Source organism: Protobothrops mucrosquamatus, unplaced genomic scaffold (assembly GCF_001527695.2).
Source record: "Protobothrops mucrosquamatus isolate PMUCROS unplaced genomic scaffold, P.Mucros_1.0 scaffold1214, whole genome shotgun sequence".
Lineage (NCBI taxonomy): Eukaryota > Metazoa > Chordata > Lepidosauria > Squamata > Viperidae > Protobothrops > Protobothrops mucrosquamatus.
In genome coordinates this window covers 188,203-210,197 of record NW_015387423.1, presented here as the reverse complement: position 1 = coordinate 210,197, position 21,995 = coordinate 188,203, and the positions used below count along the sequence as shown (strand labels likewise).

Here is a 21,995-nt window from a genome sequence, read left to right as displayed (position 1 = left end):
GAAGTTTCTTTGAAAGGGAACTGTCATTGGGATCCATCTCAAAAAAAATCAGTGGAATCCTTCTGGAAATGGTTGGACTTTGCCAAAGAAAGCAACTCATTTCAGCACCACGGAGAGCCCCAAACACTTAAGCTGCAACGCTAGTTTTGATTTGTTTGTGTGTAGAGATTTGTTTCTAAGCTATTGGAAAATTGATCCCCTTGATCGGCTCCGTTTGTGCCCCCCCCCAGGCCTCGCTGACCCCTTCAACCACAGCACAGGCAGTCCTCGGCTAACAACATTTCATTTAGTGAACATTCGAGGTTGCAACGGCGCTGAAAAAAGGTGACCTAGGAGTGTTTTTCACACTTCCGACGTTTGCAGCCTCTCCACAAATCAAAATCCGGGCCGTTGACTCATACTTACGACAGACGCAGTGTCCCGGGGTCGCGTGATTGCCCATTGCAACCTTCGGACAAGCCAAATCACTTAACAGCCCTGTGCAGCGATTGACTTAACGGCGAAATTCATTTAACAGCTGTCTCACTTAGCAACGGAAATTTTGGGCTCAGCTGCGGTCGTAAGTCAAGGCCTGCCTGTTTGTGCAGCCTAGAAACGCCCATCCTTGTTTTGCTCGTTCTGTCTCACAAAGAAGAGTCGTGGTTTTTTCCCCTTTCCTTTCCTTTTCTTTTATTTTGCTTTGGGAAGTTCCCGGCGAGCCTAATGCGTCTCTTGGCCTTTAAGAACCCCAGATATATTTGGATACTTGCTCTCATTACCACTGGAGCGGCTTCATTCATCAGCTGGTCCCCCACCCCATCTATTCTTCTGTCTTAAATGGTATCAAGATGTTTTGTGGCTCCCGTTGCCTAGCAACAAGCACCGGTCCGACTGACCCCTTGTCATTTCAAAGGGTCTTTTTTTTTTCCAAGAGGGATTTTAAGGCCTGTGATTCCCGGTGCTTCCCTCCACCCCCCTGCCTTCCACTTTCCTTCCCTGATGTTTTTGCTAGCATCTTTTGAAGGAAGCTTGCGTCCTCATTTTAAAAACAAAACGAAAGGATTCTGTTCTGAAATTGGATGGTTTTGAAGGAAAGAAGTGATCCAACCTCTCCCTTTCTCTCTATCTGTCTTTCTCTGGGTGCATCTCTCTCCCTTCCTCTCTCCCTCTTTCCCTCCTTCTCTCTCTCTCTCTCGCCTTTCCTCCCTCTCTTCCTCTGTCCGTCTGTCTGTTTGTCTGTCTGTCTGTCTCTGTGTGTCTCTCTTACTCTCTGTCCCTCTCTCTCTCCTTTCCTCCCTCTCTCCCTCTCTCTGCGTCTCTCTTACTCTCTCCCTCTCTCTCCCTCCTTCTCTCTCTCTCTCTCTCTCTCTCTCTCTCTCTCTCTCTCTCTCTCTCTCTCTCTCTCTCTCTCTCTCTCTCTCTCTCTCTCTCTCTCTCTCTCTCTCTCTCTCTCTCTCTCTCTCTCTCTCTCTCTCTCTCTCTCTCTCTCTCTCCCTCTCTCTCCCCCTCTCTGTCTCTTTCTGTCTGTCTCTCTCTGTCCCTCTCTCTCTCTCTCTCTCTCTCTCCTGTGTTTCTCACCCCCTCCCAATCACCCTCGGCTTCCTTTGACCCAGGGCTCTTGGTTCATCAAAGCTGTAGAGCAAAGACCTGACTTGACAAGGCTCCGGTGTCAACAGTAAAAGCCCTGTGTTGTCTCCTCTCCGCCCTTCCCCTTGCTCTGTCAGGTGAAACCTTACGGAAACCAAAGCAGGGAATCCAAAACAGCCTTCCTCTTTCCCTCTTTCCCTCTTGTGCTTTGCGTCTTAAAGAAGGCTCTCACGAGGGAGCCCCAGATTTCCGCCGCTAAGCGAGGCAGTTCTTAAGCGAATTTTGCCCCATTTTACGACCTTTTCTTCTTGCCACAGTTCTTAAGTGAACCGCCGCAGTTGTGAAGCGGATGACATGGTCGTTAAGTGAATCTGGCTTCCCCTGTTGACACGGCTTGTTGGAAGGTCGCAAAAAGGGATCGGGTCACCCCACCCTACCCCAGGATACTGCAACCGTCATAAGTATGAGTCAATTGCACTGCGTCCGGATTTTGATCCGGTGATACCCCCTTGCTATTGCTTTAGCCCTGGTTTCCACACACATAAACACACACACTGCCTCTCTTTTGGGCATGGATTTCCATCCCCAAAACCCTCCGTTCTTCCCAGAGGAAGAAGGAAAGCGAGCGGGGCCGACAGGGGTGTGTCTAGAAAGATGGCCCTCGTCCGGCATTGGCAGCAGCCAGGGGGGAAAAAGTTTTGCCTTTTTGATAAATATAACCATTGTAGCTCGACAAGTTGCTTTCTTTGAGATCCCAGGTGGCTAATTCTGGGGCACGCTCATTAATATCTCTTTTCTCCTTCAGGGAGTTCCCAGCATTGTTTTCAAATGTTTCATGTTTTACCAGCTTCGCTTGCTGCACAGCAGCCTTGAGGTTTTTCTTATCCACTACAGTTTCTCCTTCCTTCCTTCCTTCCTTCCTTCCTTCCTTCCTTCCTTCCTTCCTTCCTTCCTTCCTTCCTTCCTTCCTTCCTTCCTTCCCAAACCCTTCCATTCAGAAAAAGTTGCAGCTATCATCTAAAGAACCCAACTGAAAAACCTCAATTGTTTACCAGCCTTGACAAGAGGCTTTGTTGCATTGTTTGGTAGTTCTCTGGCGTCTGTCATGAGCAAGAACTACATCGGAACACTTGCACAAATGCAGACTTCTCTCCCTTCCAGCACTGATGAGGTTACCTAGTTGGGTCATGAAACGTCTGCACGGAAACAACCAAGCTCAGAGAGCAACAGGATCCCACAGTCATCTCCTCCTCCTCCTCCTCCTCCTCCTCCTCCTCCTCCTCCTCCTCGCAAACCCTGTTCCCTTCTAACACTGATGAGGTTCCCTGGCTGGGTCATGAAACGTCTGCAAGAAAACAATTGAGGTTTNTCTCTCTCTCTCTCTCTCTCTCTCTCTCTCTCTCTCTCTCTCTCTCTCTCTCTCTCTCTCTCTCTCTCTCTCTCTCTCTCTCTCTCTCTCTCTCTCTCTCTCTCTCTCTCTCTCTCTCTCTCTCTCTCTCTCTCTCTCTCTCTCTCTCTCTCTCTCTCTCTCTCTCTCTCTCTCTCTCTCTCTCTCTCTCTCTCTCCTGTGTTTCTCACCCCCTCCCAATCACCCTCGGCTTCCTTTGACCCAGCGCTCTTGGTTCATCAAAGCTGTAGAGCAAAGACCTGACTTGACAAGGCTCCGGTGTCAACAGTAAAAGCCCTGTGTTGTCTCCTCTCCGCCCTTCCCTTTGCTCTGTCAGGTGAAACCTTACGGAAACCAAAGCAGGGAATCCAAAACAGCCTTCCTCTTTCCCTCTTTCCCTCTTGTGCTTTGCGTCTCACGATGGAGCCCCAGATTTCTGCCCCTAAGCGAGGCAGCTGTTAAGCGAATTTTGCCCCATTTTACGACCTTTTCTCCTTGCCACAGTTCTTAAGTGAACCGCCGCAGTTGTGAAGCGGATGACACGGTCGTTAAATGAATCTGGCTTCCCCTGTTGACACAGCGTGTTGGAAGGTCGCAAAAGGGGATCGGGTGACCCCACCCCACCCTACCCCAGGACACTGCAACCGTCACAAGTATGAGTCAATTGCACTGCGTCTGGATTTTGATCTGGTGATACCCCCTTGCTATTGCTTTAGCCCTGGTTTCCACACACATACACACACACACTGCCTCTCTTTTGGGCATGGATTTCCATCCCCAAAACCCTCCGTTCTTCCCAGAGGAAGAAGGAAAGCGAGCGGGGCCGACAGGGGTGTGTCTAGAAAGATGGCCCTCGTCCGGCATTGGCAGCAGCCAGGGGGGAAAAAGTTTTGCCTTTTTGATAAATATAACCATTGTAGCTTGACAAGTTGCTTTCTTTGAGATCCCAGGTGGCTAATTCTGGGGCACGCTCATTAATATCTCTTTTCTCCGTCGGGGAGTTCCCAGCATTGTTTTCAAATGTTTCATGTTTTACCAGCTTCGCTTGCTGCACAGCAGCCTTGAGGTTTTCCTTATCCACTACAGTTTCTCCTTCCTTCCTTCCTTCCTTCCTTCCTTCCTTCCTTCCTTCCTTCCTTCCTTCCTTCCTTCCTTCCTTCCTTCCTTCTTTCCTTCCCAAACCCTTCCATTCAGAAAAAGTTGCAGCTATCACCTAAAGAACCCAACTGAAAAACCTCAATTGTTTACCAGCCTTGACAAGAGGCTTTGTTGCATTGTTTGGTAGTTCTCTGGCGTCTGTCATGAGCAAGAACTACATCGGAACACTTGCACAAATGCAGACTTCTCTCCCTTCCAGCACTGATGAGGTTACCTAGTTGGGTCATGAAACGTCTGCACGGAAACAACCTAGCTCAGAGAGCAACAGGATCCCACAGTCATTTCCTCCTCCACCACCTCCTCCTCCTCCTCCTCCTCCTCCTCCTCCTCGCAAACCCTGTTCCCTTCTAACACTGATGAGGTTCCCTGGCTGGGTCATGAAACGTCTGCAAGAAAACCACCCAGCTCAGAGAGCACCGAGCACCCCATAACCCAATCCAGTCCTACAAATATTCTCTTCTATGGCTACCAAGAGCAAAACCCGAAAGAGAGCGGCAGCTGAGCCAATGAATAGATACCCCCTTGCTATTGCTTTAGCCCTGGTTTCCACACACATACACACACACACTGCCTCCCAAATCTTTAACACAAGGGCTGCCGTACCCCTTTGCTTGCAGACACGGAGTAGTGTTTATTTCCTGCCTGATCCTCTTCTTCCCTCCCTCCCTCTTTCCCCCTCTGCCCGCTTTCTCCCATTTACAGAGAAAGCCATTACCAAAGGTTAGCTTCCCCCAGTTAGGAGAGCTTTAGCACTCCCCCTTGCCTCCCGGAGGTTGCGCTTTTATGGCTCTCCAACTTACACTTTGGTGATGAGAGTAAAGTTGCCTCAGATTAAAGGTCAGCCAAATCCCATCCAGGAGCAGCATATTAGAGGCAGCGGTAGTTGAAGAGGCGGGCACCGCTGGGTATTGACAAGGTGATTCCGGTATATCTGCCGGCAGAATTACGGCTGCCCAGAGAATCCAGGCGGGCCTGTAATGAGCCGGCCGTGAAGAGGGAAGAGGCTGGATTTATGGAGCTGCTTCATAATTTTCTGCGGAGACGGTTATTGCCAAGGTTCGGTTTGGCTGCGGTGGTCTGGCCTCTCCTTTCCTTCAAAGGTCTTGGAGCTGAGCCATCCACTAGATTTTTTATTTTTTATTTTTTTTGCTTTTTCTTCCTCCTGGGCCAGCCAGCTCGGATCAAAGCTGACATTTCTCGCTATTCCACCTGAAGTAGCCACTGGGGGGAAAACAAAGAGGGGGGAGAGAAGGGAATTGAGAGAAGAGGGGGCTGTGGGGAGGGGGCTTTTTTATTTTTTTTTACTGACAGGTTAGAAAAACTCCTCCTTATTGCCCTCTCTCACCGGTTCCATGAAAATGGTGTCTTTGGGCTTTTTAGATAAGAGGGAAGAAAGAATCCCAAACTGAACTTTTCTTTCCTTGTGGATATGAAATCTCTCTCTCTCTCTCTCCCTTTCTCTCTCTCTCTCTCCCCCCCTCTCTCCTCTCTCTCTCTCTCTCCCTCTCTCTCTCTCTCTCTCCCTCTCTCTCCTCTCTCTCTCTCTCTCTCTCTCTCTCTCTCTCTCTCTCTCTCTCTCTCTCTCTTTCTCTCTCTCTCTCTCTTTCTTTCTTTCTTTCTTTCTTTCCCCCCTCTCTCCCTTCTTACCTGCCTGGATGTTTTCCATATTCTCCCTCCCTCCCTCCCTTCCTTCCTGTCTTTCTCCTCCTCTCAGAGTCGGAATCTGGATATGTGGGTTCCAGTTCACTTTTCTTAGGTGATGTCTTCTCCACCAACATGCACCATAACATCTGGACTACAACTGCCCCTCTGCTTTTCCTTCCTATCATTATTATATTCTATATCCAGCACTTTTTGTACCGCTCTAGAGATATCTTCTTCCAGCGTGTCCCCCTTTTTGCCTACATGCTTATGATCTTGGCTGAATCGTCTGCTGTCAGGCATGGGAAACCAAGTACAACACATGTAAATGCCCAGAGTAGTTTCTTTATTGCTGGTTGCCTAATAGACAGACTCTTGCCAGGATGAAGCACACGCTCTGCATAATGATGGGATAAAAGCTGTGAAGAATTAGGCAGGAACTTTTCTGTGCTTCCTGCATAGCAACGATTCAAGACTGATGCTTCTCTTTACTCCCTTCTCCCACACCTCAAGGCCAGATTCCACCACATCTACTACCTTCCTTTAAAAAGGGCAAAACAAAACCTTTGACTTACACCATACTGCTTTCGTTTGGCCAGGGACTTCAGTCTGCGATGCTCAGACTCTTGGTATGAGATTTTGAATATTTGGAAGGCTTAATTGTGTGTCCTGTGTCTAAAAGGGAAGAGGGCAGATCTTTTCCAGGCAACTTCAACTCTCCTCACCTTTTGATGGCTGTTTGATTAGTGTTCAAGCAGGCTTCCACCATCTGGTGACGTCCAGATGTGCTGAGATTGCACTTCTCGCAATTCCCTGGGACAATGAACCTCTTGGCCGGGAGTTGAATCCTGGAGGGTGTGAGAATTCGGCTTCATTCATCTCTTACTCCCTCTTGCTTTTCCTGTCTACTAAAGATGGATGTTATCTTTTTGGAAATGTACAATATCTGCAGACAAAGTGGAAAAAGAAAGTGCTACGATATTACACGAGGGCTCCTTTCTGGCATTCTGCGCTTCTAATATTCTTGTAGAATTCAAGAAATCTTACGGTGATATATCACGAGTTAAAGTCAGATGAGGTCTACCTAAATGAGGGAGAAAAAAGTGACATTGAGGAAAAAGGGGGATATTCCTATTTATTTTTGGCATGAAAGTTCTCTCTCAGTGCTTTGGAAGAGGCATTCTGAGTTTGTATTTGTGTTTGTGTATGTGTGTGTGAGAGAGAGAGAGAGGAGAGGGAGGGAAAAGAGAGAGGAATAGAAAGAGAGAGGAGAGAGAGAGAAAGAGGAGGGAGAGAGAGAGAGAATGCTTCTTTTGGGATAGAACTCAAATTCAGGGAAAAAAGGCACATTTCCCTTTATTTTTGGCGTAGTCTGCCAGTGAACGCTCCCTCTTAAAACTTTGGAAGAGCCGTTCTGAGTTTCCTTTTTTGGGAATGCTTCTTCTGAGACTGAACTCAAATTCAGAGTTTGTTGGACAGATTGTGACTTAGCCTTTAGACTTAGCCCTCCGCCTATTTTACAAGGCTGCCTTAACAGTCTCAGTTCATCACAGGAAACTTTTAGTCAATAAGTGATCCTAAAATAAAATTATCTGTCTGCTTATAGGCACTCTGGTTCACTTCAACCAAACATTTAATAGAGTTAGCCTGGTAGTACAATTTATTAAGTAATTATTTCTGATCCTACCTTGTCATGAGATCTCATACACGAAGGGTTATCTTTTGGAAAGATAACTCAAGTTCTGCACACGTACACACACACACACACACACACACACTTTTGAGATATTTGTTCAGGTTAATCTGCTTCCCTGATATTTCCTAAGGTCTCCTACCTAACTGTAAATCAGCCCAACCCTGCTTTGTTTCCTGCCCTGGTCAAGCTTAAGAAAACCTGATGATGACAAGAAATATAGATTTTCAATCTTTTGGATGAGGACAATGACTTGAAACCATAGGAGAAAAGCGGGCAGAGCCTGGGAGAGCAGAGTTAAGCATGTCACTAGCTTAGAGTCATTACGTTGCCACAAATGGCCCAAACCCAACCCTTCTTGAATCTCATTGATCGTTTTCTGATGCCAATTTAGTACTATACTGGAGTCGACTAGATTAAGGTCAGGCGCAAAGGATCAGGACCATATGTTAAGTTGTGGTTCAAGATTTATTGGTCAAGCCGACACACAAGAATCTAGTCAACTCAAGTTCAGTACTAAATTGGCACCAGAATTAATGGAATTTAAGAGGAGGGGTTGGATTGGACCGTTTGTGGTAGCGTTATGATTCTAAGCTTATGATGCTCTTCACTCCACCACCCAATTTTGTCTGCTGTCCTACAAAGTCTAATAGCCCAGATTGTTCAAGCGGATTGCCAAGTTCTTTCAAAACCTGGAAAACAGAAAACAAAACAACAAAAAACGATGAAAGATATTATAAGAAGCTCAGAAAATAGATTACTTGCCTTGGATTGTTATTTTTTTTGACTGCCAAAAGAAAGGCGAGAAAATTATAAAGCTGACACAGATCAGATTTAGATTGATGAGTATATCCATTACTTTTAGATTCTTGATTCTGCTGGGCCTTCCAAATCATCTTGCTTTATTAGGGGAGTCTGGCTTTTGAAAATTACTAGCTTGTTTACACGAACGTGAAATTTACAAGAGCTTTGGCATTAAAATTGTGCGTCACGGAAGAGTTTAAATGACAAAGGGAGATTGTATCCTTTTATAATCATGCACATAAAACTTTGTGCGGTGCTGTAGAATGTAGATGAATTGGGAAGGACCCTCGCTTTATAGCGCTGCTCAGATGCCTTCAAATAGGGAAGCACAAATATTCCTCTTGGGATTTAAAACGGAGACCGGTGGCAGCTCCTTAGAAGAAGAGACCAGACATCAGTTATCCTGGAAAGCGAATTTTAATCCACGGGACGTGCGGATCTTAAAATTTTATAGAGCGCGGGAAATGAAACGATGTTCACAATGGGAAGGAGAAGATGAGTTGAAGGCAAACACTTCCGTTTATTTGAATTTGATTTGGTAACCCTTGTTGATCCCCCAGCTCCGGGTGGGTTGAAATTCACAATCCACTTAAAAACACCCAGGGTAGAAAATAGATTAGATGTGAAAGGTTGATTTTCCTTCCTCCCTTGTGTCTTTCATCAGCCCTTCCAGGTAGTGCAGACAAGTTTGCACAAATTATGGATATTAACACTACCTTTGTTGTAAGGTCACAGTAACAATATCTTGTGTGTCCGAAAGAACCAGGGAGGGCCCTTTTAGGGAGATACGATTAAGGGGTTGGAGATAAACATATGAAAAATGGTTGCAAGAATTGGGGATGTCTAGTCTAGTAAAAAAAAAAAAAGGACTAAGGGTGATATGATAGCAGTCTTCCGGTATCTCAGGGGCTGCCCCAAAGAAGAGGGAGTCAAGCTCTTCTCCAAAGCGCCTGAAGGCAGAACAAGAAGCAACAGATGGAAACTGATCAAGGAGAGAAGCAACCTGGAACTAAGGAGAAACTTCCTGACAGTGAGAACAATTAACCAGTGGAACGGCTTGTCTCCTGGAGTTGAGGATGCTCCACCAGTGGAGGTTTTCAAGAAAAGACTGGACGGCCCTTTGTCTGGGATAGAATAAGGACTCCTGCCCTGGGCAAAGGGGTTGGACTAGAAGACCCCCAAGGTCCCTTCCAACCTTATTATTCTATATTCTGTCTTTGCTTTGTGATGGTGTGAGTACTACGGCTAACCCTCTTGGTTGGCGCTTCTCTCATTTTCTCTTCTTGTTCTCAGAACCTAACAGAAAAGCAGGCTATTTAATAACCCTTTTAAGTTTTATCGAACCCACAGCTCCAGGATCTCTGGGTGGAGAAACTGAAAACAAAGACCTGATCAGAAAGTATGGCTTTTCTCTTCTTATTTACTTACTCCAACCTGGGCCGACTAAGTGGGAATATCCAAGCGAGAACAATAGACGTGAAAGCTGCTAGAACTCAGAAATCTGTTCGGAGAAAGTGAAAGGGGAACGAAGTCATAAAAACCAGGCAAAACCTGGCAGCAATTTATCGCCGGTCATAAATGTAACCAACATAAAAACCTAAGGAAAGAACTCAATTTTTATATATATAAAAAGCCAGTTAGTATATATTTTCTCAGTATCTATATAAAAAGTTACTTCATGTTCCCATGAAAAGGAGAGTGCCAGGCTGTAAATCCGGTCAAACCTGTAACCACAGGAAAGATTTGTTTTTTTGTTTTTTTGGGGGGGGTGGGGGGAGGCAAACATTTTCTTTTTATATTTTGAGGTTGTAAACTTTCAGGCTAAGAATATGGAGCCAGGACTCTCAAATCTCAAAGGACCCTCCGCTTCTTTCCTTCTGTCGCCGGAGTTTTTTTTTGGCAAGATTTTCTCGGCTGTTTTCGATTATGGTTCAGAGCTGAGTTAATAAATGCTGTTTATTTCCCTGGTTTATTGGATTAGATGTTGGATGCGTTCCCCTGGATCTTCTGAAAGTTTTATTAGGTACTTAAAAAAAAAAGATATCAGCTGTCTTGTAGCCCCAAAAGGACTTTTCCAGTTGAATGCAGCTATTTAGAACTTCGTGGGTGTTGGGGTGGGGGGTTGAGTTGGCAACATAAATATCCTTGTGGACTAGAAACTTTCTTAGATGTGCTGGAAATGTAATATGGCGAGAAGTGCTTCTCTGGAAGGAAGCCGTGATATATATATATATTGTGGGTTGCCTGAATTATACTGTAGGTTTTTTGGTGCTCTCTGAGCTGGGTGGCTTTCTTGCAGACGTTTCATTACCCAACTAGATTACATCATCAGTGCTAGAAGGGAGTGGGCCTTGCTCCCTTTATACAAGTGGCAAATACAAAAAAGAGACTAAACCCCACTCCCTTCTAGCACTGATGAGGTCGCCTAGTTGGGCAATGAAACGTCTGCAAGAAAACCACCAAACTTAGATAGCACCAAGGACCCCACAGTTTAAATTTGAGCTACAAATATTCTCTTCTGTCTGAATTAAACTATATGAAAGATAAACTGCAGAGTCTTTAAATTCTTTTTTTTTTGTTTTGTTTTTGGGATGTACTGAGTTTGGGACGCAGTCAGAAAGTCACCCGGTGCATCAGCCCTGGTGTAATGACTACACAGTGGTTATAAATCTGTTCTTCGCCAATCATAAATGGTCACGGGTTAATGGAATACAAGACTAGTTGGCCTTGAACTGTAGAAGCGAGGGGAATAATCCCAAAGGTGCTTTTTCAAAAGGCAACTGCAGGTAGTTTTCCCCCTGAAGGTATTTCACTTCTCCTCCAAGAAGCTTCTCCAGTTCTTCCGTTTGGAACTGAAGAAGCTTCTTGGAGGAGAAGCGAAACGTCTTCAGGGACAAACAAAGCCCAGTGGCCTTTTGAAAAAGCACCTTTGAGACAACCCTGACCTGGATGACGGAGACTCTCCGTAGACATTGAGCGGGGAATAAAGTTGATTTATTTATTAGATTGGTTGCTGCTCGCCTCGCCTCAAAGTTGACAATCACTCCTTCCGTGGTGGACAGAAAAGAGGAGAAACCCCATCTCAGAAGTATTAATAGGAACTTTTTGAAATCCTCTTTTTTCTTTTCTTTTTTTGGGGGGGAGTCCAGGCCATCAGGTGAAACACTTCCCAACCTGGAGATTTATGAATTCCTGGTAAGCCGCTTGCCCGGCGTGTAAACAAATCTCGCCGGGCTGTTTTAGGAAGGGAAGGTAGATCCGCGCGGAAGGCCAAGTAATCATTTTTATTCTGCTGATTGTCCAAATGGAAATGGACATATATGATAAAAATGTCAGGTTCCCTTCCCACGTCAGGCGCCTAACCGGATTACATGTCATCTCTTAATGTCTCGCTCTGTTTTCCTTTTGCCGTGAATGGCTGCATTATTGCTCACAGGAACTCTGCTGTAATATATGGTAACAGACAAGTAGCTCTTTATGGCCAGTGATTATTCGCTTTGAATGAAACCTGTGATTTATGTCCATTTAACTGAAAAGCCTTGTAAATTCCGAGTGCTGCATTTTTCCTCAATAGAGAATGAGTGAAGCGAAAGTGACAACCCCGCCTTGGTGAGGAAATGTGCAAAGCATCGCCGCGTTATATTTAATATACCTGACATGACAAACGTGCCCGACGTTAGCCCGTCACCTTTAAGCAGGCGTGGAAGTGACATCGAGACAGGAAGGACGGACAGCAACAAGGCCTCCGAAGCCCGTCTTTTAAGCAATTTCTTTCACTGGCCCCTCCTCCTCATCCTCCTCGGTCCCCCTGCGGTGAGAAACAGGGATGAGGAAGGGCGTGGCAATTCCGATTTGGGACCGGGAGTGCTGGTTTTTGCAACTTTTCTGCCACGGGGCTTTTGTCACTTAAGGTAGGCCATGGTATGGCTTGGGGTAGAACTGAACTCTAAGGCTTGTACAAGTTGAGAAACAGATGGTTGAGTTGTGTAGAGGTGGAGGAAGAGGAGGAAGAAGAGAAGGAGGAGGAGGAGGAGGAGAAGGAGAAGGAGAAGAAGAAGAAGAAGAAGAAGAAGAAGAAGAAGAAGAAGAAGAAGAAGAAGAAGAAGAAGAAGAAGAAGAAGATATGGAGGAGGAGAAGGAGAAGATAGACAATGAGTAGAAGAAGGAGAAAGAAAAGGAGAAGGAAGATATGGAGAAGGAGGAGAAGGAAGAGGAGGAGGTGGAGGAGAAGCATAAGGAGAAGGAGAAGATAGGGAGAAGGAGAAGGAGGTCAAGGAGGAGAAGAAGAAGAAAGAGAAGGAGGTCAAGGAGAAGGAGAAGGAAGATATGGAGGAGGAGATCTTTTCTTTTCCTCTTTTACTGCTTCCCTTTTCAAATTTCCTCCTGTAGTACTAACCGATGGCTTACCGGCTGACTAGTAGATTTGGGCAATTGGAGGTGTCCTCCTCTCAAATCAATTTTGCCCCATTTGATGATGTTTCTCGCCACGGTTGTTAAGTGAATCACTGCAGTTGTTAAGTGAATCTGGCTTCCCCATTGGCTTTGCTCGTCAGAAGGTCGCTAAAGGGGATCACGTGACCTGGGGACGCTGCAGCCGTCAGAAAGACGAGTCAGTGGCCAAGCGTCCGAATTCTGATCACGTGACCGTGGGGAGGTACGTATGAAAAACATTCATAAGTCACTTTTTTTCAGTGCCAGCCTAACTTTGAACGGTCCCTAAATGAACTGCTGAGGACGAAATGAACTAACTTGAGGATTACCCATATATCCATCTCTCCTGAAGCCTTTCCCTGTTCTCTAGTTACTTTCACATAATCCAAATAGCCTGACTATCCGCTTCACAACGCCGAAGCAGCACGCATTTTTCCCTTAACACTACTCCACCAGAAGAATCCGATAATGTTGTGCGGTTGTAATGCTTTGCATTCAGCAGTGGGGCCCATAAGCTAGCATTGCCCCGAAGACCCATTGTGAAAAGTTAGAAAGAAAATGGATTTTAAAAAAAAGGAAATAGCACCAAGGGGACTGCTTGGACCATGCATCCTATATTCCACGGGTGAATCCGTCAATACAGTCGTGGAACGTGAGGCAGAAGAAGAGAATAACAGAGTTGGAAGGGGCCTTGGAGGTCTTCTAGTCCAACCCCTTGCTCAGGCAGGAGATCCTAGACCGTTTCAGACAAATGGTCGTCCAATCTCTTCTTCAAAACCTCCACAACTTCTGGAGGCATCTTCTGTTCCACTGGTTGATTGTTCTCACTGTCAGGAAGCTTCTCCTTAGTTCTAGGTTGCTTCTCTCCTGCATTTGATTATTTTTTTTCCCCCTTCCTAATTCTCAGGGATGAGACAAAGGTTTTGGATCTTTCTTTCATAGTAGCATTCTCTTGGAAGTTGGTTGGTTTAACGTTCGCTGCCTCCCCACCCCCACCCCACCCTTGCTTTACTGTTGGACCCCCTAAATCCTTGTATGTTATGGCCCAGTGCTCCTTTGTGATGGGCATGTTTTGAAAACATTGGACTTAAAGCCTTGTTTTGTTTTGTTTTTAAAAAAAAATAACCCAGCACACCCTCCTTTCAAGGTGAACACGGAACTGAATTAATTAATAAGGCCGAAAATAAAATAAAAAAGCTTTGTCCTTTAGCTCACCAAGAGTTCTCCGAGGCAGCCTTTTCATTGCGGTTGCAATCTTATTCCGTTCGCCAGCGTACCTACCGTGCAATCCCGACACCGCGGGTTTCTAATCTGCTTATTTATAATTCAAAAGCTCGCCCATATATTAATGAAGCCTTAATGAGCTTTGAAAATGCCTGAATTGCCGTCAGATTATTAAAACTCCGACGGCCCCTGTAATCATACCGTTTCGAGTGGGATTTGAGGGTGCTTTTCATATTGGGGGGGGCTTTAATTCGGAGGGGGAGGCTTTGTAACAATGTTGACCTGCAATTTATTTATTGGCCTCTGAATGCCGGAGCTGGGCCAGGAGCCCCGTGTTATCTACGGAGGCAGGTGCAGAGCGGGTTGAAAGACAGTTAATTAGGATCCGCGGAAAGATATGCTAAAACGGGGGTTTTGTAACAAAGGCGGGTTCCTGGCGAAACAAGGCTGGAGCCTCTGCTTAGGTGATTTGTCGGGATCTTGCCGAAACGGAAATGAAGAGTGTGGCGCGACGTAGACCAGAAAATGGGAGAAAACAAGCTTGTGGCTGACCTGCTGGGCTGCGCCCAAGGAGAGGCCGTTAAAACATGTCTCCAGCGGAAAAGGAATGTGGACAGAAGAGGATAGCTCAGGGTTGACCTGTGGGGTCCCTGGTGCTCTCTGAACTGGGTTATTTTCTTGCAGACATTTCATTACCAAACTAGGTAACATTATCAGAGGTAAAGGAGGAGGAGAAGGAGGACTGTGGGGTCCAGGTGATCACTGAGCTTGATTCTTTACAGACCATTACTCAACAACTAAATAACATCATCAGTGCTAGAAGGGAGTGGGGTTTGTGGAGAGGAGGAGGAGGAGGAGGAGGAGGAAGACTGTGGGGTCCTTGATGCTCTCTGAGTTTGGTGGGTTTTTTTGCAGATGTTTCATTACTCAACTCTATTACAACATTTGTGCTAGTGAGTGTGACTCTCTTGCTCCCTCTTTATATTCAGTGACAATGCAACCAGTCCCTGGCACCCAATATTCAGATAAGCAGGGATTAACACTAGACAAACAGTCAAGGAGAAAACAACATTCTAATCAAGGAAGTACCCACACCTCCGCCAACAGTAACAGAGCAAGCCTCTGTACATACGCAGGGAGCAAATCCCAGCTCCCTTTTGGTACTGGTGGTGTTACCTAGTTTGTTTGTCTGGTGTTAATCCCTGCTTATCTAAATGTAGGGTCTGGATAACAGGGCGAGCTACTGAATATAAACTGGGAGAAGGTCACACTCACTAGCACTGACTAGCACTGGTTTGGTAGTGAAACATCTGCAAGAAAACAAGCAAGCTCAGAGCTACCGTATATATAAAGAGGGAACAAGCCACAACCCGTAGCGCTGATGAGATTACCTCTTTGGGCAATGAAACGTCTGCAAGGAAATCCCCAAGCTCAGAGAGCACCAAGGATCCCATGGACAAGGAATGGTTGGGGTTGAAAGCAACAGCCCCAAAGATCCCTCAAAGGGGGCACCAGTCTAAGCAGCCTTTTTTTTTTTTTTTCAAATCTCAGTTTATTATTTTTTTTTCTAGGCTGATGCATAACAATCTAGATGGAGTCCTTGCGTTTCCAATGTTATTAGTACTCTCCTGTTAGGCTAGAAGTGATGGATGGTTGCGCCCGGTGAAGTCCATGCTATATCTCTAATACCATGGAGCGCTCAAAGGTCACCGAGCTAAACAGTAATAAACCTGTAGGTTGATATACTGGGGAATAAAAATAGACAAACAATAAGCAGTGCGGTGAGCTTATATGTGGGGAATGTTCATAGCGGTTGGTGCTTAATTGATAAAGGATGGTGGTCATGCCTAGACAGGGAAAACTGACCTGTACAAACATCCTCTCCATCGTTGCGTCTTCAGTAGCGTGTTTGTGTCCCAAATAATATACCAGTGTGTGTTTAAGTAAGGAAGAAATGGAAACAGGGTTCACGTCCGTTGCCCAGGAGGGAGTGAAAGATGCCCTTTAATCCAAGATTCAAGACCAACCTCTTGATCTGGGCAAGATCAAGGAAGTGGGAATCGCACAGCAGCGAGGGAAGGGTGTTTAATGCTTGTCTTGGGGGGAAAGGTGGAATTTTGGAAGCTGAAGGAGATTTTCAACCCTTCTTTAGAGTGAGTTCATGAAAGGTGGAGTCTCAATGGAAGGGAATATTTGTATTTGTCCTTGATGCTGTCTGAGCTTGGTGGTTTTCTTGCAGACGTTTCATGACCCAACTAGGTAACATCATCAGTGCTAGTTAGGGAGCAGAGTTTGCAGGGAGGATGAGGAGGAGGAGGAGGAGGAGGAAGAGAACTGTGGGGTCCTTGGTGCTTTCTGAGCCGGCTTGTTTTCTTACATACTTACATTATCCCACTAGGTAACATCATCAGTGCTGGAAGCAAATCTCACTTCCTTCTAACACTGATGATGCTACCTAATTGGGTAGTGAAATGTCTGCAAGAAAACCACCAAGCTCACAGTCTCCCTCTCCCTCCTCCTGCCTCCTCCTCCCCATTCTCCCTCCTCCTCCTCCTCCTCTTCTCTGCAAACCCCTTCCTTTTCTAACACTGATGAAGTTACCTAATTGGGTAATGAAACGTCTGCAAGGAAACCACCGAGCTCAGAGCGCACCAAGGACCCCACAGTCTCCACGAATGATTCAAAATGCATTTTCCCGGGATTCTGTTTGACCTGGATAAATGGATCAAACAGAGTTTGAAGCACCGTGCAGGAAGGACACATCTTCATCTCCTTCATCTTCTTCATCTTCATCCCCCAAGCTGAATCGGAAGCTGGAGGAAGGGAAGCTGGTCTCACTTGCCATTTTGGAGCCAAAGGCTCGTGCTTTGTGGATGTTGAGAAGTTGGCTGTTCCCAGTAGGGAACTTGTATTTGGTTTGATATGGACACCCATGGGCCAGAAAAGGAGACATCAACACATAAGCTCGTTTGTGTGTGTGTGTGTGTGTGTGTGTGTTTGTGTGTGTGTGTGTCCTCTCCACCCAGGGATTTGCCCAGGACGACTTGCTTTCGAAACCCTACCAGAAGAAGTTAATTAGACCGGGTTCTCTCTCTCTCTTTTTTTTTGGGAGGGTTGCCGTGCATCTCCCAGCCATCTGAAGAGGTCTTGCCATTTTTCTCCTCCTTACATCTGTAATTATAATCTCAACCTTGTGTTTTGCGGTGTGGAGAAACATCTTGGCAGCCCGCCCACCCCAACCCGATTAAACGTACAAATTGTCAGCCTTGATCTGGGGGCGCTCAGATGGGACTTGCTGACAAGGCATAACTCGGGGATCTTCTCCTGGGCAGCTTGTCGTTTCTTGGCGGGAGGGGGGAGAGAGAGAGGAACCCGGGAGGGGGGGTTGCCTGCTAATAAACAGATGCTGCTGCCACCCGCCCAGATGTTTGGAGCCCTGAGACTCTGATTTGTGCAGGCAAGGCAGTAACGGAGACCAGATCAGGAGTTACCTGTCATGGAACAGCCCCCCCCCAAAAAGAGGAGATATTTCTTACTTAGCACCCAAAATGGACTCGTTTCCTTGGATATTCAGGTCTTGCATTCCTCTCCGAAATAGCACAAACGGAGAGGGCCGAGGAATTCCTGCCTTTTTCACAATACTGGCAGATTCTAAATCAGGGTTTCCTAATTTTACTTTTTCCTTCATTATCCAAAACTGCTTCTTGTAAATAAAGCCTTATAGATTGCTTCGTGGTTTTGCAACGTAGGTGTGGACATTTCACGTGGAGCCAATGGAGATCTCCTTTTTTCTTTCCTTCTCCCAAGGTCTCAGCATCCGAGGGGCGCAAGAGGAAGACCCCCCAGATCCGCAGCTCATGAGGTTGGACAATATGCTTCTCGCAGAAGGCGTCTCGGGTCCTGAGAAAGGTGGCGGATCAGCGGCGGCGGCAGCGGCGGCGGCTGCTTCGGGTGGAACTTCAGATAATTCTATTGAACACTCAGATTACCGAGCCAAATTGACGCAGATCAGACAGATCTACCACACCGAGCTGGAGAAATATGAGCAGGTTAGAGCTTGATTCTTTTCCACCTGGTTCCTCTCTGCTTTGAGGTCAGGCTCCAAAAACCGAGAAAGACACATTGAGGTTCCTCTAGCAGTTCCTAGCCTATAGACAGAATCTTGCCAGGCTATAGCAAGCTACTCGCATCATTAAATATATACTCTGAGAACTTCTAGAGAGAGCCATCTAGAGAGAGCCATCTTGGCCCTCTTTCGCCCGACCATGCTATCTAAACTTTGCTATCTCTTGGTCCTCAGGAATTCAGCACCTCCCTCCTGGGAATCCAGACTCCATTCCACCACATTTGCGGAGCTTTCCGAAGGCAGCCAATAGGAGACCAATATAAATTCATGCCATTCTAAGTTCCAAAAAACGGCATGTGAAAATCAGTCTGTAATTGAGATGCGTTAAGGTTGATATTGACCCTCAGCTGGAAGGATGGATTTAAGAGAGGCAGAACCTTGGGGTCTTGGGCAGAGATGTAGCCAATAATGCCCCCCCCAAAAATGTGGAAAACATGTACATGATAATAATAATAGGCCCTTGGGATAGACTCAATGCCAAATCCAGCCTAAACATCCAGCTAAGTGGGGTGACGAACCATAATATCACCATTGGCATTGACAAAAACCCCATTAGTCAATTGCAAATGGCAGCTTGATACGGAACAGCTTACATCCTGGGACGATGCTTTGAACACCATCAGCTGTCTATCCCAGGTCCTCGGGAAGGACAAAAATGCCAGATCCAGCCAAAATATCTGGCTGGGTCTGTGATGAACCCTAATAATAATAATAACACTCGGACACTGGTGGCATTGACAAAATCCCCATCAGTCAATTGCAAAAGGCAGCTTTATTACTCGGAACAGCTTACACCCTGCAGCTAGACCTTAAACACCCGTCAAACGACAACATCTGCCCGTCCCAGGTCCTTGGGAAGAGAGGTGGACAAAAATGCCAAATCCAGTCTGACCGATTGTGGGAGCGACTGTAACACCACTTTCCTGAGCCCTACGAGTCCCGCCTCGTGCATGACCTACATAGTGGGAGACAGGGAACATTATCTGACCTTTTCAGATATCTGGGTCAGCTGTAAATCTACCCCCCAAGAAGGGAGCTGGCTGGCCCTGATGTCTTGCTGCTTTTCTCCTGCTTGCCGCGGCTTCCTTTGAGCCCACAAGCAAAGGCCTGACGCTGCCTTTCTTGTGGCTTCAGCCCCCTCCCCACCTCCTGCCCCCTGCCTGGAGTTTGATTTTGACATTTGTTGCCGGTTAAGGGGAGGGGGCACTTTAAAGCAGCAGGGAAGGGGGGAAGATGGGGGGTGGGGAAGGGACACAACAGCTCTTTCAGGAAAGTATGTCTTGCCTTCACTTTCCCAGCGCCAGGAGAAAAATCCTTCTCTTCATAATTTACAGCCGCTATAATAGAGATGACATATTGAAAGCTATCTTCTATAATTACATTGAAATACACTTTTTTTTTTTTTTGGCGCTCGAGGCAAAAGTATTTGTAAGCATCTCGAAACTCCCAGGATAACTGGGGACCTGCCGAGCACGCAGAACGCCCAGATTCCCCTCTTTCCGAAAGGAGGGTTATTGGGGGTGTGGAGCAAGGAAGGGGAGCCCCCCAAACCAGGAGCCTTGCTGGACAAGGCAGAGGGGAGGGGGGTTTTTTATTATTTTTTGCAGGCCAGAAGGGGGAAAAAATAAAAATAAAACAGAGGCTGGACCCAACGGGCAATTTGTCATGCTAAAACCGCAGCGGGAAAATAGGGATCCTGCAATATCCAGCTGCCTTAAAGCATCACACGGCCGTCTCCGACTTTATGTCAATGCTGTACGTTTCTGCTTGTTCTCGATGCGTCCTTGCGAATCGTTCTTGGGGCGCAATCCTGCAGCAGGGGTGGAGATGACATTTACCCTAACCCTAATCCTGCCACAAGGAAAAGGGGGTCAGCCTATTCCCCAGAGCACCCAAAGGCAGGACAAGAAGCAAGGGACGGAAACCGATCCAGGAGAGAAGCAACCTGGAACTAAGGAGGAATTTCCTGGCAGTGAGAACAATTGATCAGTGGAACTCCTTGCCTCCAGAAGTTGCGGATTCTCCAACACTGGAGGTTTTTAAGAAGAGACTGGACACCCGTTTGTCTGAAATGGTATAGGCCGGGGGTCCCCGACTTGTGGGTCACGGCCCACTACCGTTTCACTGGTTCTGAACCAAAAGCAATGTGTTTGCTGCAATTCTTTATGCCAACTGCTTTCATCTGAATAAAGACACGGGAGAAAGCTTTGCCAGATGTGAGCTGGGGTGGGGGTGGGGGGAAACATCACTTTCGGTTCAGGTAGCAACTAAGTTTTTGGCCTGGAGGAAAAACAGGATGTAATTCTAGCAAGAGAGTAAAAATGAACTCGATTAGAGGAAGGGCTTCTCCCTGACTGAGTCCACACAACGTGTTAGACCACGCTGGGGCTGTTATGGTTTAGAGACGGCGGTTATTTTAGCAGGATCTGTGAACCAGAACGGTGTAGGAAGCCATAACGTGGCTGACTTTGGGTGCATTGCAGATCACTGGAACGCATCCGTTGTGTTTCTTGAACCTGGAGTGAGCATGGGGTGTGTTGTGTGCCCAAAGTACCCCTCCCTCCTCATTCTCTCCTCCTTCCACCCCCCCCTCTGCAGGCGTGCAATGAATTCACCACCCACGTGATGAACCTCCTCCGAGAGCAGAGTCGGACACGGCCCATTTCCCCCAAAGAGATCGAGAGGATGGTGGGCATCATCCACCGGAAATTCAGCTCCATCCAGATGCAGCTCAAGCAAAGCACTTGTGAAGCGGTCATGATCTTGAGATCCCGGTTCCTTGATGCCAGGTGGGTAGATCGGGTAGATCTACTGGCGGGCTGGGGTAGATCAAGAGGAGTTGTTTCTCCTAATTGTTCACAAGCAAAGCAAAGTTTTGAGAAGCTCATGGTCCTATCGCAACGGCAGAACTCAAAACCCTTCTTTCCCGAGGCCTTACTTCAACCTTCCGAGGTCAATTTTTCTCCTGCTCTAGATGGGGAATCTCCAAGCTTGGCAACTTTAAGACCTCTGGACTTCAACTCCTAGAATCCCCCAGCCAGCAGGAAAGAGCCTCGGTTTTAGTAGCCACTCCAAACTTCTGTGGTTTTTTTTTAAATCCTCTAAATGTAAATGCTTAACGGATTTTACTTAAAATTGGCTGGCTGAGGAATTTGGAGAGCTGAAGTCTGCAAGTCCTAAGGTTGCCACGTTTGGAGATCCCTGGTCCAGGAGACGATGTCATTGAGTCTCACCTGTGGGATTTCTCTCTCTCTCTCCTTTTCTTTCTTCCCTCCCTCCTTCTCCTTCTCCCTTTCCCCCTCTCTCTTTCCCTTTCCTCCTCTCCCTCCCCTCTCCCTCTCCCTTTTCCCTCCGCTGCTCTGCTCTTAGGCGAAAAAGGCGCAACTTCAGTAAACAAGCCACAGAAATCTTGAACGAGTATTTTTACTCACACCTCAGCAACCCCTACCCCAGCGAAGAAGCCAAAGAAGAGCTGGCAAAGAAGTGCAGCATCACGGTATCGCAGGTAAAACCCAACTCCTTCGGTGGGGGGAAGGGCTTGAGAAGAAGTTTGGTGATAGGTAGGTTCCCATTGTGAGAACTACACTGCGTCGCCATTCCTGAAATTAAAATTGCCCTTCCTATGTCGGTCTGCACCTTCTCTTGGCAAATGGGATGAACTGCAGACAGTCTCTGACTTCTGAATGGCCTTCAGAAGCTTCCTTAGCAGTCCTTTCTGGGTAAAATGCTACTCAGGTAGTAAACCACTCTTGACGAGTCACAGCAAGTAAACCCAGCAGTTGAAGCAGCTGCTGGTAGCCAAGTGCCTTCTCAAGTGTTGGAGAAAAGCCAGGGTTATGTCAGGGGCAAGAACTCAAGAACCAGGATAGGGTTCAAAAGCAATGCAAGCTTATTTCAGGCTACCTAAGTACAAGAACGGTCAAGGTGAATTAGCAGGTAAGAGTCAACAGATTTCAAGGGAAGGG

At 46.7% G+C, this 21,995-nt stretch overlaps 1 protein-coding gene across 1 annotated transcript in view; it reads left to right on the top strand.

Moving 5' to 3' along the window:
* Window positions 1-21,995, top strand: part of PBX3 (PBX homeobox 3) — a 127,330-nt gene that overhangs the window by 89,609 nt on the left and 15,726 nt on the right. Inside the window, exons 3-5 of the mRNA XM_015820918.1 lie at window positions 17,712-17,953; window positions 20,629-20,819; window positions 21,400-21,535. Of these exons, the coding sequence (XP_015676404.1) occupies window positions 17,712-17,953; window positions 20,629-20,819; window positions 21,400-21,535 (569 nt within the window). The remainder of the gene's footprint in view (window positions 1-17,711; window positions 17,954-20,628; window positions 20,820-21,399; window positions 21,536-21,995) is intronic.